The sequence below is a fragment of the Sinohyriopsis cumingii genome, chromosome 9, assembly GCF_028554795.1.
Source record: "Sinohyriopsis cumingii isolate HCF-2022 chromosome 9, ASM2855479v2, whole genome shotgun sequence".
Lineage (NCBI taxonomy): Eukaryota > Metazoa > Mollusca > Bivalvia > Unionida > Unionidae > Sinohyriopsis > Sinohyriopsis cumingii.
The window spans coordinates 121,117,812-121,137,560 of record NC_142969.1 but is presented as its reverse complement, the minus strand read 5'-3'; the positions used below and the strand labels follow the sequence as shown (position 1 = coordinate 121,137,560).

The 19,749-nt window shown below is 36.6% G+C and overlaps 1 protein-coding gene across 1 annotated transcript in view; it reads left to right on the top strand.

The window, feature by feature from the left end:
- The window catches only part of LOC149792618 (cadherin-23-like), a 90,223-nt gene that overhangs the window by 39,762 nt on the left and 30,712 nt on the right, over nt 1-19,749 (top strand). Inside the window, exons 11-15 of the mRNA XM_089969593.1 lie at nt 2,280-3,032; nt 3,666-3,975; nt 4,608-4,720; nt 7,269-8,951; nt 16,180-16,302. Coding sequence (XP_089825719.1) covers nt 2,280-3,032; nt 3,666-3,975; nt 4,608-4,720; nt 7,269-8,951; nt 16,180-16,302 — 2,982 coding nt within the window. The remainder of the gene's footprint in view (nt 1-2,279; nt 3,033-3,665; nt 3,976-4,607; nt 4,721-7,268; nt 8,952-16,179; nt 16,303-19,749) is intronic.

Genomic DNA, 19,749 nt, shown 5'->3' with positions numbered 1-19,749 from the left:
GCGTATGTGGATAGTATATTATTTGTTTAATAAAAGTTTTTAGAATAGGGATGGGTAGTATAAAAAGTGAGTGAGTGTTTCTTTTAGGTCCGCGCGTTGTTTGGTCATGATCTAGGTAAGATCAATTTTGTTTTAGGGGGATGTTTTCCATCACGTCCGCGCTTTCAGTATAAATTAAAAATCGTTCGGCAGTCTAGCTACCCTTGCTGATTGATCAACACCAGCAAAATGAACACCAGACTAGCTAAACTGCTTGAACTTCATGTACACCTGGAATATGCCAGGCGTATAGTGAATGAGCTGGCTGCAGAGGCCATCGTAGAAGAGGGAAGGATGAAAGAGGAGGAGAGAAGAAACAAAGAAGAAGAGGAGAGAAGAAACAAAGAAGAGGAAGAAAAGGAGAGAGGAAATTTCAGAATCCCAGAGACAGAAGATTGGTGTTCTGAAGCCACTTATCCCGCCTCTGCTCTCCCCCCAAAAAGAGTGAAAGGAGACTGGGGAAGAAGATGTGTGTGTGGTGCCAGGCCTTGAAGGTGCCATCATTAACCAGGTGTCATTGGAGTTCAAAAACAAACAGCCCTTTTCAGGGCTACCCTATACTCTAGAAAAGAAATAGTAATCGATTTGCCAATGTGTGTATGTAGAGTAGTGTGAATATAAACACTGACTCTTTTTTTATAGTGTGAGTGTATGTGTTTGTGTATATGATTGTGAGTTTGTAAGTGCTCACGTACGTTTGTGTGGATAGTAGATTTGGTTTTTTAATTTTAATGTTTTGCGTGGGTGAATAGTAGAGTTGGGTTTAATTTTAATGCTTTGCATGTGTGGATAGTAGATTTGGGGTTTGTTAATTGCTGCTTCACTTATGTGGATAGTAGATCATATGAAATGAGAAAAGTAGGGATGTTTTCCTTCACGTCCGCACGTTTAAAGTGATGATCTAGGTAATATAACTTTTGGGCTTTAGGGGGATGTTTTCCATCACGTCCGCGCTTTTCGTATAAGAACCCACAGTATTCGTCGTTCAAACCATTCTACAGAGAATAAAAAAGAAGATTGCTTCAAACCAACTTGATAAAATGAAAACATTGCAAGACGTCCTGGACAATTTGGGTATGATGGAGCAAATGTTAGTGAGGCTAAACGAGGATCACTATTCTTATAGTTCCCATCGAGTGAAGATGGAGATCAACAATTTAAGAAAAGTAAAGGACATGATCAATGCTCTGATGAAAGAAATAAAGGAGGAGAAGGAGGATGAAGAGGAAAGGATAAGGATGAGAGAATGGAACGAAAAAATTGAAAAAGAAGAAGAAAATGAGAAGAGGAAGAAAGACGAGGAGGAGAAGCAGAAAGAAGAGAAAAAGAAGAAAAAGGAGGAAGAAAAGAAAGAAAAGAAGAGAAAAAGTGTAGGACAGAAGATAAGAAGCTGGTGGAGAAATAGAAGAAATTAGAAGAAGAAGAAAACCAAAGGCCCTTTTCAGGGCCACCCACATCTCTCGACAAGAGATAGACTTTCAATTGCCTACCCCTTTTTTTATTTTTATTTTATTTTATTATTTTTATTTTTTAAAAAAAAACAAAAAAAAATCCCATGTTAAATTCCCCTTGTCCCTAGAATTGCTTTTTTTCTCCCATGTTAAATTTCCCTTGTCGCTCAATAGACCCACGATTTATTCACCATGTTAATTTCCGTTGTCGCTCAACAGACCCAAAATATATTCCCATGTTAATTTCCCATTGTCGCTAAAGTGGCCCAGGGGTTTTCTCCATGTTAAATTCCCCTTGTCGCTAGAGTGGCCCAGGGTTTTTCTCCATGTTAAATTTCCCTTGTCGCTAGAGTGGCCCAAGGGGTTCTGTAATGCTAATTCCCATTGTCGCTAGGGTGGCCCCATTCACTACTGGGAGGGGGGAATTTCACTCAGAAGAACTAACCAATATTGCAATGACTAGACTCTGACGCGAATTATTCAAGAACGCCTCCTTATCACGCAACTTAGAGTGCAAATTCAAAAACAAAATAAATCACCAGATTTTTGGGCTTGCTTTGTACGCTTATGTTAAACGGTTATTTGTTAGTAGATACGTCTATGCATCAAGGCTATTACATACAGAATTATAAGCAAAGAGAAAACAGCGGGTAAAACCGAGAATTCCTACGTCTTGATTATTACAACAATTGTGAAATAGTTTTTTCTTTCCTGCAGTAGTCTTCTTATTTCATTTTCCACGAGTGTTACATTATCCTAATTTTTGACCTAAACATTTTTACTTTTCAGACTCGCTAGACTTTGAAACAAAATCATCATACGAGCTAACTGTTGTCGTTTCTGACAATGGAACACCTAGCAAAAATACAACCACATATATACACCTAACAGTGATCGATATCAACGAAGGTGGTCCTACGTTCTCAAGTAATTTCAGCGTCACCGTTCCTGAAAGTGCTGGCATGGGATACCTTCTTCAAGTGAATGCTAGTGACCCAGATAGCACAGGTTCTCCGTATGGTAATCTACTTTACTCGATAATTTCTGGAGACGATGACGGAAAATTTGCAATCGATTCAAGCAGCGGCGAGGTATTCGCAATAGGAAATTTAGATTTTGAGTCCAATCCAAAGTATGAGCTTGTCATCCAAGCCATTGAAGAGGCTGGAATCAAGTCGGCAACGACAATGTTGACCATCATGCTACAGTTATCTTTGAAAGATAGTCCTCCTGTTTGCATGGAAGACACATTCGTGGTCACTATACCAGAAGATACTGCAGTTAGAACAGTCATTTTGACTTTAAATTGTTCTGATGTTGAAGGACAATCTTATCTTTTCTATGACATCAACAGTACCAGCTCCAGCCCGCATTTTGAAATGAAAAATAATACGCTTCTTACAAAAGGCTCATTTAACTACGAGACCGGTGAAAATGTGTTTTTCTTAATTGTAGATGTTACGGACGGGAACAACACTGTAAAAATATACGGTACTGTGCATATAACAGATGTCAATGAATTCGATCCTATTTTCATTTTAGGCAAGTATTAGGATTATACATGTATTCCATTACTACCGATTCAAACTGATTGTAACTTTTGTCTCTACCACGCCAACGCAAAATACAATATTCCACCAGCTGGCACATTGCGCGATGTGCCATAGTCTTTTTCCAAAGCTAGATCCATAAAATAAATTCTATCATATCTGTAATCATTGACTCTCTCTCTCTCTCTCTCTCTCTCTCTCTCTCTCACACACACACACACACACACACACACACACACACACACGCACACATGCACCATACTCATAGCGCACCCTGAGAATTGCCTTGATTGTAAATGTCACGTTTGAAAAAGAAAACCGCTTCGTTGTTCGGTTCTAATCAAAAATAATTATCTACTTTTGACGTCTTTAGTACTTTATAAACTTTCCTTGAAAGTTAATTTTAATTTCACACTTGACTTACGTCAAAGAAAGATGGATAGATTTATGTCGGAAAAAGTCTTATCAGATACAGTCTCATATGTCTTGCGTTTGCTTGATTTTGTCCAGATTCCAACCAAACACAATCTTCATGACGTAATTTCCTGACAATGCCAATTCCATTTTGTTCTGCAAAAGCCCATCCTTGATGGTGATGAATGATATATTTATTTCTAATTTTCAGGGTCCAGTAATGGCATAGTGACCATTTCTGAAGCTTCCCCTATATCAACTTCAGTGACAACGTTAAAAGCTGTTGACTTTGATATAGACGACGTTGTAACGTATGGTTTCCTCAACCTAGAAGTCCTATTTACCCTGGATATGGCTTCTGGGTTGGTCTTATTGAAAGACAGCCTTGATTACGAGGCAGCCAACCAGCACACAATCAACGTAATTGCTACAGATGGAAATAGGACTTCACATTCAAAAGTCACCGTCAACGTTGGTGATGCAAATGATCACACACCTGTTTTCACACAGGAACGATACAGGTATCATATATATATATATATATATATATATATATATATATATATATATATATATATATATATATATATATATATATATATATATATGCGTGAAAAATTCTTTCCTAAATTGTATTCCAATTGGTCATTATTGGCCCATATTTCGGTACGATGGAATTCATGTCTTTGAACAAGTGCAGCTGATGATAGATGCATGCACGTATGTATGTCTGTGCCATAACCAGATCCCACACCCCTCCCGTCCAAATGAGCGACATTCCCTCATTTCGTTTGTTGATTAACATTCAGACTTTGTGGTCAATGATTTCTTGGGCGATATAACAGGAGATTATGATAATGAATCTTATTCATAACGACCTTGACACTTTGTTCTTTACAAATATATTCCGTCAGTTATTCCCATTTTGAAAGAGCTTAATATAAACCCTATTTATTTCCCCCGATCAGTGTTCAAGGAAGTGACGATAATGATGAGGACAAGGAAAATGATTAATCTTGTCAAAATTTTCCAGTTTTTCATCCTTGTCCATGACATGTATTAGTCGGGAAATTAAAGGTCCTTGATGTTTTCACCGACGGTATGTTGTCCTATTTCCTTTGTTTTAAATTCTACATGCTTCTTATTAATGCAGCGTCACCATGGAAGAGAATGTCGGAAATCGAACCATCGTTAACTTATATGCCCGGGACGAGGACTATGACTGGACGCCTAACTTCTATGGCTATACTATGTTCGAAATAGAGGGTAAATCTTTTAATATTTTTGTATTAGATGTGATCTAGTTCCTTTTTAGACGAAAGAGATGCAAACAGATTTAAATTCTTTCCACAGCAAAATTTATTTGGCATATTAGTACTTTATTCTATTTGATCAGTGCGAACCTTCCACTGTACATGGACATCACCTCACATCCAGCAGTCCGCTTGGCGTCGAGATATGCAATCTAGCTGGGTCCATTGCCGGATGATATGACAGCTATTTCGGCATAGAGTGATGAGTGGTCTTCAACAGATGTTGTAAACCACTCCCTCATAGCTGATCCATCTGTCTTCCCTCCTGGCTTCAACCTTCCACGACATATGTGGACCAAGCTGAACCGTTTCTGGACAGGTCAGGGTCATTGTGCAGTCATCCTTGTCCGTTGGGGCCAGGAAACTGACTCGTCCTGTAGCTGCGGTGCTCTACATACCATGTCACACACTGTGAACAACTGTGCACAGACAAAGTTCCCCGGTGGACTGCATGCTCTGCTCATGATGACGCTGTTAAATGACTGAGCATGCACTGCATATGATAAATAAATAAATATTTCTATTTTATAGTTTCAATTCTGCCACTTGTGGCTTAAGGGGATACTGCGCCGATGGGTTGCAGATTTGAATTCTGGCAAAATAATTTGAGTCGGATTTCGTTTTATGTCTGCAAATAAAACGCTTTGCTGTAGTTTTCTCGGTGCTAACTACTCTTTTTATGCCTGGATATCCCTTTAAACACCACTCTATTTTTTTCAGCTTGATAAAGTAAATTATAACTTTACAGAAGATATGAACTTTACTTGACTCTTTTGGAAATTAGTTTCGAGGAGGGAAGAGAATACCTAGTCATAATGATTGTTAGGATTTTGTTCCCCATACATTTATTAAATACGACGGATTAGGTGCATCTATTAATAAGGATATTGATTAGCATATTACGTATATAACTTAATCGTTATATATTTCGATCATTATTTAATTTGATCGTTATATATTTCGATCATCATATACATCAGTCATTATATAATGAGATCATATAATTCGATCACTATATTTCGATCGTAAAATAATTATATCAGGATGTAATTCAGCCATTATATAATTCGATCATTATCTGTTTCAACCACTTTATAATTCGATCATGATATTTCGATATCATGTAATCAAAACGTAATTTTATCGTAATATAATTCGACCATCGTTTGATTCTAATATATATATATATATATATATAGAGAGAGAGAGAGAGAGAGAGAGACAGAGAGACACAGAGAGAGAGAGAGTTCATATTTTGTAGGCTGATTCGGTCTTTTCCAAAAACGCTAAAATGTGACATTTTGTTAAATCCTTGTAAAATCAATATACGTTCTAAATACAGTATTTTCTCCGTGTAAAACATCCTAAGTCTCCTACAAGATAAAATCATATTTATATATTTTCTTTATCACAAAACGGGGGCACAATATCTTCATATTTTGTAATTTTTTTCAGCGATGACAACAAAGATGTGGTTGTGTTTCCTCGTGCAGAATACAAATGCAGTGATTCAACATATGCGCATTCACTTTTTATCAACTACCATATTATTGAATATTTGACGCAACAAATATCGCTGTCACTATAGGAATTGGTCCTTTATGTTTTTGTAAAGCAAAATAAAACATAACAATGTTACATCAATTGAATTTTTTCCTCGTGAAAACTGGCCCGTTACTAAAGTATAGTCTATCGATATTGTGACATGTTTGTCAAATGTGACTGCTTTGATGTGATGTCATTCTGAGTTAAAAAGCGAGGGAAATTATTCATCGTTCTTATGTGTCAGTGGTTTATGCAATGGAAATAGCTTTTCGACATTATATATTAGCAGGAATCTGGTTGGAAGTCATGTAATATTCTCTATACCTTTTGGATGATATTATGAGAGATATCTTATAAACAAACATTGCATGTATGTCAGAATGAAAATGTTATAAAATGACAAGTGAATGGCAATGCTCTTTCTATAGGTCTGTAATGTATTACTTCAAATTTTAATTTTGTAAACCAGTCAAAACTGAATTAGAAGGGCAATTGGTTCTCAAGGGCATGTCCTTTTTTATCGTGGTTTTATTTTTAAACTTTCTTTGATGCGACCTAAAAGTTATTATATAACTTATAAAACTATGTCCATATTTAATGCATTACATTTCCACCGTAAGATATAGTATTCTGTCCAAATGATGTCGCAAAATAAGTCGACTGCTGGATGACCAGCCATTAGTGTCTCTTGTCACTGGAAGTTTTAAATATGCGCATAGCAAACGTTGATCTGTACATTTTGAAAGCATGCATTTCATGTAGTGATATCAACGAGGTCATTTATTTTAACTGTTTACTCTATAAGAACCGTAACTAGGTAAGCTTAATTAACGAGTAAAGGAATCCATACTACATAAAGCTTTTAATTCATTTTGTAAGTTAAATGATTGTCATTTAAACTATGTCGAAGAATGAGTGCATCCAAAACCATAAGGTATCTTTCGTTCTCATTTCAGGCGGAAATAAGCATGGCCTTTTTAGTATTAATTTCTACTATGGAGGCATTTCAATAACCTGTCCGTTTGATTATGAGATGGCAAGTTCGTATTCTCTAAGGGTTAAGGTGTATGATACATTAGAATATTCGGGATACAGATCTTCTGAGACTATTGTCCATGTGGAGGTTCTAAACCAGAATGAGTATGCACCCATCTTTCTATCTAAGTCGTACAACACTAGCGTAAGTGAAGACGCTCGGGTCGGTACTTTTGTGACACAAGTCAGTGCCACAGATGACGATACTGGTGAAGATGGAGTTGTAAAATATTCTTTGACTGATAAATATTTTTACGTAGACGAAAGCACGGGAAAAGTGCATGTGAAATCCCCTGTGGACTTTGAATCAATGCAACAACATTCCTTGATAATTACCGCGACTGATATGGGCTCCCCTGCAAAGTCAGATGCTACGATCGTATATATAACTGTAAAAGATGCCAAAGATGGCTATCCCGTGTGTGATTCTTCCTTACACGTGTTACATTACGCAGAGAACCAGACTGTAGGAACAATACTGCCCGTCTTCAAATGCACGGATGTTGGCGCCGTTTCGAATGGAGTACTGACCTATTCCATATTTAGTGTCAATGGAGGGCCAACTTCACCTGAATTTTCTATCGATTCTTCAACTGGTGAGATTAAACTGGCTTCCTCTTTTGATTATGAGTCTACGTCTTCTTTCTATATTCAGGTTATTGTTTCAGATGATGGCTTGGCATCATTGTCCTTCACTGTCACATATAACATAAGAATCACGGACATCAATGAACATACGCCTTCATTTTCGAAAGCTACGTACAGTATTGAAATTGCAGAGACCACAGCCGTCGACAAGGATGTTTTAGTTTTAAAGGCAACTGATGATGACATTGCTGATAGTATTGTATACTCAATCAAGCCACATAATTCAGATTTTGAAATAAACTCAGCTACAGGAGTCATTAAAACTACAAACACGCTGAACCGGACGTTGACTCCATTGTACAATCTAACTGTTTATGCCACCGATAGTGGAACTTCATCATACAGTCGAACTTCCTCCACATCTGTTCTCATAACTATAACCAACACTACAACGCCATTCTTTCTCTCTCATTATTATGAGACATCTGTTTCTGAGAATGCCAGTGAGGGCACAACTGTTTTGTCCGTGTCAGCATCCGACCCCGATGATGCTACGGTATCGTTTTCTATCTGGAGTGGAAATACTAGAAACGCTTTTGCGATGGATACGGCCGGTAACATTGTCGTTCAAGATACAATTAGTCTGGACTATGAGACGACATCCTGCTACAATCTGACCATCGCCGCTGTGGATCAGGGAAGACAAATAGGGACTACCATTGTGTCCATACAAGTAACTGGATACAACGAGTTTGCGCCGGTTTTTACTTCTTTCAGTTCCATTGTTTCCTTACCAGAAGACACCGCCGTGAATCACGTTGTTATGACCGCTGTTGCTAATGATTCAGACTCGGGAGATGATGGCTTAGTAAATTATTCTTTTCTATCCAGTGCTCGTTCTAAGTTTACTATAGACTCTTTGACTGGCACTATACGTCTGGTTGGTACTCTGGATGCGGAAACAACCGATATGTACAAGATTGCCATTGCCGCCATTGACAAGGGACATACTCCAGGTAGATAAGTACCTTAACAATTATTGTCTTATATTGAACATTCTCGATAACATCACAATGTTTCACTGGTGGCAAATATTTTGTTCCGATGCATTTTAAGTAAAGGAATATTGAACGATGACCGAGAATGTAAATGGTAATGGTACCCGCCAGGTTTTCTGGGTTCTTGCTTCTTCTGGGCAACAGGAACCACCAACCTGAAAGCATATGGTTCAAGCAGTTATGCTACGTTTCTTCCTAATCTGAAATGACGTAAAATATTCCATGTTTTCCTTTCTTGTTTTCATGTTGTTGCTGACTTTGGGACTTTTTTTGTTTTGAAAACGCAGAAATATTTTTATCAGATTTTGAATTATTGTTGCGATGAGTCAAAAGAAATCAGTGCAAGTTAATAGTTATCTAAGATTTTCTTTAAATGCTGAAAAAAAAACATAGAACATACGATCAATCATGCTTAAATTAAACCTTTACAAAACGCAAAACATTATCTAATTCTGAGTTTATCATAAACGTATTTCACTTGATTACGCTAAGTTTTACTTAACTTAATATGGCAGATCTTGACGTTTCTGTTCTCATAATATACGTTGAAATGGAAACGGTGTCAAAGAACGATACTTTTGTTTATAGCAATGCTTTTTTTTCATCAACGAATTAGGTAAGCTTACTTCAACATCTACACTCACGATTATCATTACCGATGTCAATGACAATGCACCTACCTGCCAAAGCTCTCTCTACATCGTACAGCTGATGGAAAACGTCGAAATAGCATCAAATGTGACCAAGATTGAATGCAGTGATAATGATATTGGTTATTCCAACAGTGCGATGACCTACACGATAGTATCGGGTAATACACAATCTACTTTCTCTGTGTCTTCAACTGGCCAGGTGTCAACAGCGTCGTTCGTGGACAGGGAAATATACGAGTCCTTCCAGTTAATAGTTGAAATTAGTGATTCGGGCACACCTTCACTTACAACAACGACGACAGTTTCAGTTATTGTTCAAGGTAAAATATCCGAATTTCGAGTGAGAAAGTTATTTTAATTAACATTTAATTTGTAAAAACGTATCTTTTTTCCTTTGTAAAGGAATCTGATGCTACTATGCAACCACTGTATTAACTTAAAAGTAATTTACAGACGTTAGGTGCATTGTTAGCTAATTTTGCTTGATATTTATCAGTAAACGAGAATATGTCTAAGAAATAAACAAGGAACAACTATTGATCTTATTTACACCCAATTAAAAGGGGTTGTTAACTTCTGTATTTAAGATAAGGTATCAGTTTTCTTTTCAAAATCAAACTTGCAAGAAATTCATGGTCAGTTTATGCATACATATCTTTCTTAATTGCAGTATTTCTAGCAATATCTCCTTGTATCTCTGCACTGTGTAATATTATCCATAACAACCGGAACTGGGTTTTCCAGCTGTCACTGAAGTGTCATTTAAATTTGTATAAAGACAGAAACAAATTCGATACAACCATCGGGAACATGAATTGAAGTAGGAAACCGTACAAATCTGGTTCTAAAGCCGAGATCGTACAATCATACATTATTGCTAGATGGTGATTAAAATGGACATGGCATCCAATTTTATGCCCGAAACACAATAATAAAAACACTCGTCCACGTGCACATTCCGGGCCCGAAAGTAAAAAATGAGAGGTGTTTATGAGTCTCCCATTTGGTTTGAATTTAACACTGGAATCTGACAGGCATTGACATTAAACTATTGTATGAAAAAAGTAGAGGTCAGGCCCTTGTGTTCCTTCCACTAAATTATGGAACGTGGGGTGGAGTGGACTGGATCGTCCACTACTTACATACAACTAGAATATTGTCTTGTATCATCTATCCAGAATTGTAATATTACGTCATAAATGACATTCGGTTAGTCAAACACTGCTGCTTGGATTCACCGGCTAATTCGAAAAGGTGATTTACCTAGTTTTTATTGTGTTAGGTTCTTTGACAGTGATGACGGAAAACTCCTTCCACACTATCATGTTTGTTTTAGGACTAAATATTTTGTTTAAAACGGTGCCTGTGTTAGCTTTCATGTCCCACTCAGTCACATTATCCTGACACAAGGACGACTAATCCTAGCAATAACCTGTTAATGCTGAGCACCAAGCGAGGCAGCTGCTAGTACCATTTTTATAAGTCTTTAGTATGACTCGGTTGGGGTTCAAACCTGTGACCACCCACATCCGAGACGGATGCTCTAACCACTAGGCCACCGGAGCGGTATATATAAACAGGTAACATACAAGACATACAATTAATCTTCAAAGTATAATCTGATATTTCTTTAGTGCCATGAGGTTAAACGAACGCAGGATGATTTGTTTAAAGTACATAAAAACACACACATTCATTGGTATAAAGAAATCTACTGTCGTCCACAATGTCTGGATTCAATACAATGTCGATATCGCCATAAACTAGTAGTATACAGTAGACAGTTATGGTCCAGTATAATATCTGCACACTAACGAACTCTTCACAGATATGACAACACTAAAAGCAAAACTATGCAATTACCAGCTCACTAACGCAACACCAGTTGAACTATATAGGAAAGAAGGCACTAAAATAAATAATAAATCTTTACTGTCTAAATCAGACTCGAGGTTATTATATTTCATAAAAAGACGATAGTTACAGACACTGTAAGACGATGTAATATGTTGTTTTTAAATCGATATATGACAGACATCCTGGTACTTGGAATCGTACTGAAATAAATGCATATGATAAAACGTTGTAATTGTGACACTTTAATATTATCATACCTGATTCATTTAAGTGATTAGGTATGTAGAACATCCATATCGATTTCCCATTGGCAAACTTCGTCGCCTACGGTGACTAAAAAGTACAATCACTAGCGCAGTTGCTTTTGCCTTGAGTGGAGCACAGAAAGCATCAAATGTCAGTATACAAGTAAACATTATACGAACTTTTTACTGTGCGTTCGTAACTGAGGCCTTTTGGCCTAGACGTATCGCTCGGGATTTTAGATAGAAAGATTTGTGTTTCGGTTCTTGGCAGTTGAGAATGTATGTATATTTAAAATCATAAGAAATCCGATAGACTCCAGGAAGGAAAAAAGCTTGTGGGTGGTTAATACATGACGGCAGCGTGACACAGTGAGAAAGATAATAGGCTTATGCAAGTGAGCAAAGTTAACCTGTGAACATATATAAGTACCCAAAGAAGTCAGAAAGACTGCAAGAATAGTTCGTCTCATGATGGACTTGCGCCGCGTTACACGATACCAACAAAAATAGAAGAAAAAGAAGAGTCAAAGACAATTTATAATTCGTGAACACACATTCATGATCTCGGAGTATAGTCGCAATTGTTTCAGTTGATATTCTATCTAGGTCCTACACATGTAAGGCATTAAAAGAAATAAACTCTTACATCGATCTAATACAGACGGAAATGCAATAAATTAGGGACTTTCTGTATGATATTAAACATTGCAAATGTCCTGAGAAACAAAAATGCACTGAAAATATGTAGGCTAGTTGTATTTTACCTAATCCATAACTCTATCTGGCAACCGTATACGATTAGCAGCTGAGTGAGATTTCTTTTCAAAATGTAAACAAAAGATACAATCCAGATGCTTTGGGTATAAAACATTCAATTATATAAGTTTCTAGTGCACTATAAGGTATCGTCTTTTTTTTTTCTTTTTTTCTTTTTTTGAAGCCCTTTTTAATACTTATGGTTAATTGTGGATAGCAGTTTTAATGTTATACTATGTTCAAATGCATAGGCAATTTTGTGTGAGACATTAAGAAATTAAATAGGTCTCAGATTTGAAATATACTGCTTAGAGTTCTCGTAACTCATTTTTTCTAGGGGCCCTTAGTGGTCTAGTGGTCTAAAGCGCTCACCGTTACGGACCACTGCCATCTCACCTCTGTCAGCGTGGGTTCGAGTCTCGGATTCGGCCAATGTGGGTATGTGAGAAAGCTTGCCAGTATCTTCTCGTGGGTCAATGGTTCTTCCTGGGGTTTTCCCGGGTTCTTCCTCCACCATTAATGCTGGCCGCCATGTATAGCCTTTATTGAGCTGAAAAATGGCGTTAAATCCTACGACAACAACAACATTCTTTCTATGTGGAAAATAATTCCCAAGTTCATGCAAAAAAATTCACTAGGCACGGTCCAAGATCTTCCACAAAAATGTATAAAATTCTAACGTAAATCCGTAAGACCCTGTTTTTTTTTTCTTCATAAGGTATCTTCCGTAGAACATTTGCAACTTATGTCTGTGATATAGGACGATGGAACAATTCAATTAAATAGCAAGTATGACTATTACTTTAAAACTTGAGCAACTATGTCAACCGCCAGTTCCTCTCCCTGATAAGCAACATAACCAATCATTGATAGCCTCATTTTGATTTTTAATGAGGAACTGCAACTTTTCATACACGCATATGGGTTTGTTCTGATAATACACTGGAGTGAAAAACAAGTATTTTCATTGCCCGTCGGTAACATTGTAGCCAAGAAAACTGAGCTGTATTTAGACCAATGCGTAGTGTAGTGGTAAGTATTGCAACCTAGCATACAAACGAACCAATTTTCATATACATTTGTTTCTTTTTTATGTTCTGTTTTGCCTCGAGTTAGGGAGGAAAATTGTGTTACTACTGATATTTTCTGTGAGGATAGACACAAAAGGCAGCAAAATAAAAACAGTAAACCTCTGAGATTATCGAGGGGACACAGGAATACATGTGCTAATTCAGTCTTCCATACATATTGCTAGTCAGTAAATTTGAGTATAGAATAAAAATATAACTTGCTTGCTTGGTCCAAGTCAATAACATATATGCTTCATCTCATGTGGGAAAAACTTAAATCCACTCGGTGAAATATATTTGCTATTCACTCGTTTCAAGAAAATATCCTCTCTATACGAAATCTTTTCAGTGGACTACTTTGCATGTTATTTTCTGTACAATACATAGGCCTGCCAAGTATAAAAGGTTTCAGATGTGAAAGCAAAAGGGAAAGTTGTGATCTGTAAAATTAGAATATTTGTGATAGTCTAGAAGAAGGTGTTATGTCATCTCTGTTTCACCGCTGGAACAATACATATATATTACTAGTATTAGACAGATTATTTGAATACAAATCATAATTTAAACTACTATATATTGTGTTTTTGTCAATCGTGACATTAGATTGTCAAAGTTTTTTGTTATTGGATTGACCCATTTATCAGCACATGATAGGCGGGTATACAGGTTGGCCTGCATATCTAGTGAAGGATGTATCCGGGAAGAACCACAGACCCACGGGAAGCTACTGGCAAGAGATCTCACATACCCACGATGACAGAGCGCTGTACTCAAACCACTCCGCTACCCGAGGCCACAATCGCCAACGTAATAGTTGTAATAACTGATTTCTTTTTGTACATTCAGGTAGGCTTTGAATTTATGAAATGTAATATTGTTTATTTCTTCTAATTGTAAATTTGTTCCATGTTGGTAGGGGCCAGGTGACAATCGAATGTCTCGCTTGACAAAGAACAATACTACCAGTAAATAATTTGTTCGACACATTGGAGGCCGAATGTCATTGATTGTTCGAACATTGTGGTTTTCGTATTATATGCCAAGTCGAAGTTGTAGGAACGTGTGTATATACAAGATCATTATAACAACGTGTATATACAACATCATTATAACAACGTGTATATACAACATCATTATAACAACGTGTATATACAACATCATTATAAGAACGACGTGCATATGCAACATCAATATAGGAACATGTATATACAACATCATTATAACAACGTGTATATGCAGCATCATTATAACAACGGGTATAAACAACATCATAATATAACTGTGTATATACAACATCATTATAACAACATGTATAGGCAGCATCATTATAACAACGTGTATATACAACATCAATATAGGAACGTGTATATGCAGCATCATCATAAGAACGACGTGCATATACCACATCAATATAGGAACGTGTATCTACATCATCAATATAACAACGAGTATATACAACATCAATATAGGAAGGTGTATATACAACATCATTATAACAACGGGTATATACAACATCATTATAACAACGTGTATATACAACATGATAATATAACTGTGTATATACAACATCATTATAACAATTTGTATATGCAGCATCATTATAACAACGGGTATATACAACATCATTATAACAACGTGTATATGCAACATCATTATACCAACGTTTGTATACAGCATCATTATATAACTGTGTATATACAACATCATTATAACAACGTGTATATGCAGCATCATTATAACAACGTGTATCTACAACATCAATATAGGTACGTGTATATGCAGCATCATTATAAGAACGACGTGCATATTCAACATCAATATAGGAACGTGTATATACAACATCAATATAGGAACGTGTATATACAATATCATTATAACAACGTGTATATACAACATCATTATAGCAACGTGTATATGCAACATCATTATAAGAACGACGTGCATATACAACATCAATATAAGAACGTGTATATATAACATTATTATAGGAACGTGCATATAAAACATTATTATAGGAATGTGTATATACATCATTATAAGAACGTGTATGTACAACATCAATATAAGAACGTGTATATGCAACATCATTGTAAGAACGTGTACATACAACATCATTATAAAAACGTGTACATACAACATCATTATAAGAACGTGTATATACATCATTATAAGAACGTGTATATACAACATCATTGTAAGAACGTGTATATACAACATCATTATAGGAACGCGTATATACAACATCATTATAAGAACGTGTATGTACGAGATCATAATAAGAATGTTTTGTATACAAGATTAGTATAGAAACGTGTATATTCGACATCAGTATGGGAACGTGTATGTACAATATCAGCATAGGAATATGCAACATCATTATATGTGTACATACAACATCATTATAGGAATGTGTATATACAACATCATTGTAGGAACATCAACAGAGGTTTCCTTTAAATTCACAGAAGAATACACGAGGATGTTATATCTCAAGAAGGCAGTGTTTTAGATATCTAGGAAAATTACTTCCAAGATCATCACTGGTGTTGACTCGATATGTTTTTGCAATTTCACATGGACTACAATTCATCTTACTTTTTTTCAGATAAAAATGAGTATTCTCCCACCTTTGAACACGGCAATTTGGTTTACAACATATCGGAAAACGTGCCTATAGGAACATTTGTGGGTAAAGTTAATGCAACGGACAGGGACGCGGGTCAAGCAGGTAAAATTTAATCATAGTGACAATGCTTGTATGTATGTATGTATGTATGTATGTATGTATGTATGTATGTACGTACGTACGTACGTACGTATGTATGTATGTATGTATGTATGTATGTATGTATGTATGTATGTATGTATGTATGTATATGTGTGTATGCGTGCGTGCGTGCGTGCGTTGCGTTGCGTGAATGCATGCATGTATGTATGTATGTATGTATGTATGTATGTATGTATGCATGCATTTGCTCTAGGATTTATGCATACATACGGACAGATCGATAGCTATCTGAATAGAGAGAAAGACAAATTATGACGGACTTCTACACAAAAATCTTATTTTCAGTAGGATACATTTTCATTAGGATACATACGTACATACATACAATTTGATACATGTCTATATATAATGTGGATACGTTTGTTTTTGTCGTACGGATGTAATTGCGTGCAGCTTCATTTTGTCGTTTTTTTTTAGCTCACTTTGAAGTCTTTCAGCCCCATGGACTTTCGTCCTTCGTGTTTAGCTCTCATGGTCTTTGAGCCCAACTCACTTCTGTCCTTTGTGTTTAGCTCACCTGGTCATTGAGCACTCTAGATTTCTGGTTTGTCCTTGTCTTTCATGTTTCACTCACCTGGTCTTTGACCTTAATGGACTTAGGATTTGACCTTGACCTTCATGATTAGCTGACATGGCTTTGAGCCACATGGACTTCTGGTTTGAGACTGTCCTTCGTGTTTAGCTTACCTGGTCTTTAAGTTATATGATCTTTTGGTATGACTATGTCCTTCGTACGGTGTGCGTACCTCAAAAATTGCTAGTTATTACATTAGAGCCTTTTATTTCTCAACAGAAACATGGTATCATCAAGACCTTGGACATGTTACATTATGAATAACTATTCTCAGACTCTGGCCCCACGACCGCAAAAATCATTCAGCTCAAAATTCGAACGCCTGTTTAGCAAATGTCAGATTAGTGATCCGTCAGATGTCAGAACTTTGTCTGTGTCTGAATGTGAGTGTGAGAATTGTTGTAATCTGATGTCAACTTGGTTGACTTTGTTAATACCCCAACAACTATTTCTTTTGAGAAATTGATTACACTTGGTTATATGACCAAATGTCATCATAGTTTTTTAAAAGTCCGGTTTCTAGAAAAAATATATTGTCATTAATAAAGTCATTTGGCTTTTGATCACAAGAGTTTGTTGCCCAATCTAATAAGCTATATTTATGTATAGAGTTTGATTACATGATCTTTGATAACCTTATATCATAACGATACCTGCCATTTTTAGTATTATTCGTATCGGAATGAGGTGATCTAGCTTCAATGTCCAACAACCACAGGGGCTGGATTTAAGAATAAATATGCAATCGATGCCAATCCTAATTGATATATGAGGGCCCCACATATTTTATCTTTGACCTTGGACGTATCCACTTACCAACGAGATGGAAATAGAGATCACTCAGTTCCCTACTCTCTTCCTTCAGTACCCTTTATAGTCCCTCTCATCTGTCCTTCAAGAACTTTCCCCTCTGCCTCGCTAGAGATCACCAAAACACCTACATATAGCGTGAGATTTTGTCTCCTTCGAATATGTTCCAATATCACATTGCATTAGGAATATTAGCCTGCTACCTCGCGAATCCAGCCATACTAAAAGACGAAAATCGGCTTGTTGTCTGAACGCTCTGGTGGCCTAGTGGTTATAGCGTCCACTTCGGATGCAGAAGTCGTGGGTTCGATCCCCGGCTGGGTCAAACCAAAGACTTGCATAAAAATGGTACTAACAGCTGCCTCACTTGGCGCTCAGCATTAAGAGGTTAGTGTTAGGACTGGTCGGCCTGGTGTCAGGATAATGTGACTGGGTAGAACATCATGCTATATGTCTGCGGCATGATGCCCCAGTGCTAGACATCACGTTAAACCAGGGGTGGGCAAACTATAGCCCGCGGGCCGCATGTGGCCCGCCAAGGGCTTTCATGCGGCCCGTCAAGGGTTTTCATGCGGCCTAGGAACAAGTCATCATTCGCACTGACTCTGTATATGTTAATCATTTTATCAAATAAATGTGCTTCTTTTGAAGTTTAAGTTTAAGTTTTCAAATATTAACAACATACTAACAACTGAAAATTAATTAGATGTTATTTAGAAAAACCGTTTGTTTTTGCTATTTCAAATATTAATTAATTTACTTAATGAACTATGCGGCCCGCGACAAGGTGTAAATTTGTGTATGCGGCACTTGCACTGGAAAGTTTGCCCACCTCTGCTATAAACTGTCACACTGCAGACATCGTAGCGATATGACTGAAAAATTGTTGAGGCTACGTTAAAATTCCAAATGACACACACACACACACACACACACACACACACACACACACTTATCTTATTGTCTAGTTTTAGATAGACAAACTCTTGGCCAGTATCGTGCTATTTTGTATATTTATTCCACGTATTGTTCTTGTATTTAGTGTAAGATAAACATATATAAAAGAGATTTGGTCTGTTTCTACGGACAGAAAGATAGCATCAAATCATGTATCGCAAAAGAAGTGTCTCTTTGTTCCATAAAGTACTTCCTCCATCGTCAAAATTCTCTTTTCGCTTAAGGGTCCCCTTTGCGCCTTCATTTTGTAAGAAATTCAAGCTGTAGCACTAAATGAAGATATTTTTCTGCATAACCACAATCTCACACAAGCCACATATGCGTCTGTGGGCTGGGTGGTCAGGCATTTAATTGAAACTGCGTTTGTTGCGAAGCTAAAAAACAAAAATCAGATTGTGAAGAGTTTTGTGAAAATAGTAAATAAACAGATAAAAGAAAGCGTTGTACTAGTGTACAAAGTGAGTCAAATAGGTTTTCGCTCCCGCACATGGTGTTTAGTGGTCTATTAACTGCCTTTTCGTTACTATCTTGTCGCTTCCATCTTTAACATGGCTTTTGTTTAGAACCAATAGTTTAAATTATATTGACAAGAGCTAAAAATATCACGATGATTTTAGAAAAGTATTTTAGCGTCAAAACGTTAAATACGTTTGCTTATTTATTTGCTCAAACGTACTTCGGATTAGACCGGTGAGTTTAGTGTTCTTATTTCTGCAATTGTTTAAGCCCGGGTTGTATATCATGGAGAGGCGCTTTTAAGTCCTACTTCAGATATCGAGGAGATAAAGTCATCTTTAAGATATTAAGAAGATCAAGTGATCCAATCAAATGTACAATAATAATTACGTATTGGTATGATCAAATATCAACTAAAACTACACCTGTGATAAATACCAATTTGTGAATTTTACATTCCACCAACAATGAACATTTTGTGTGACGTTCAGTCTAGGACGGTACGCCTCATGTCGCATTCGACTGACGATTTGACATTTATAAGTTGATGTTTTTATATATAGTGAGACAAGCAAACTATTTGTAAATAC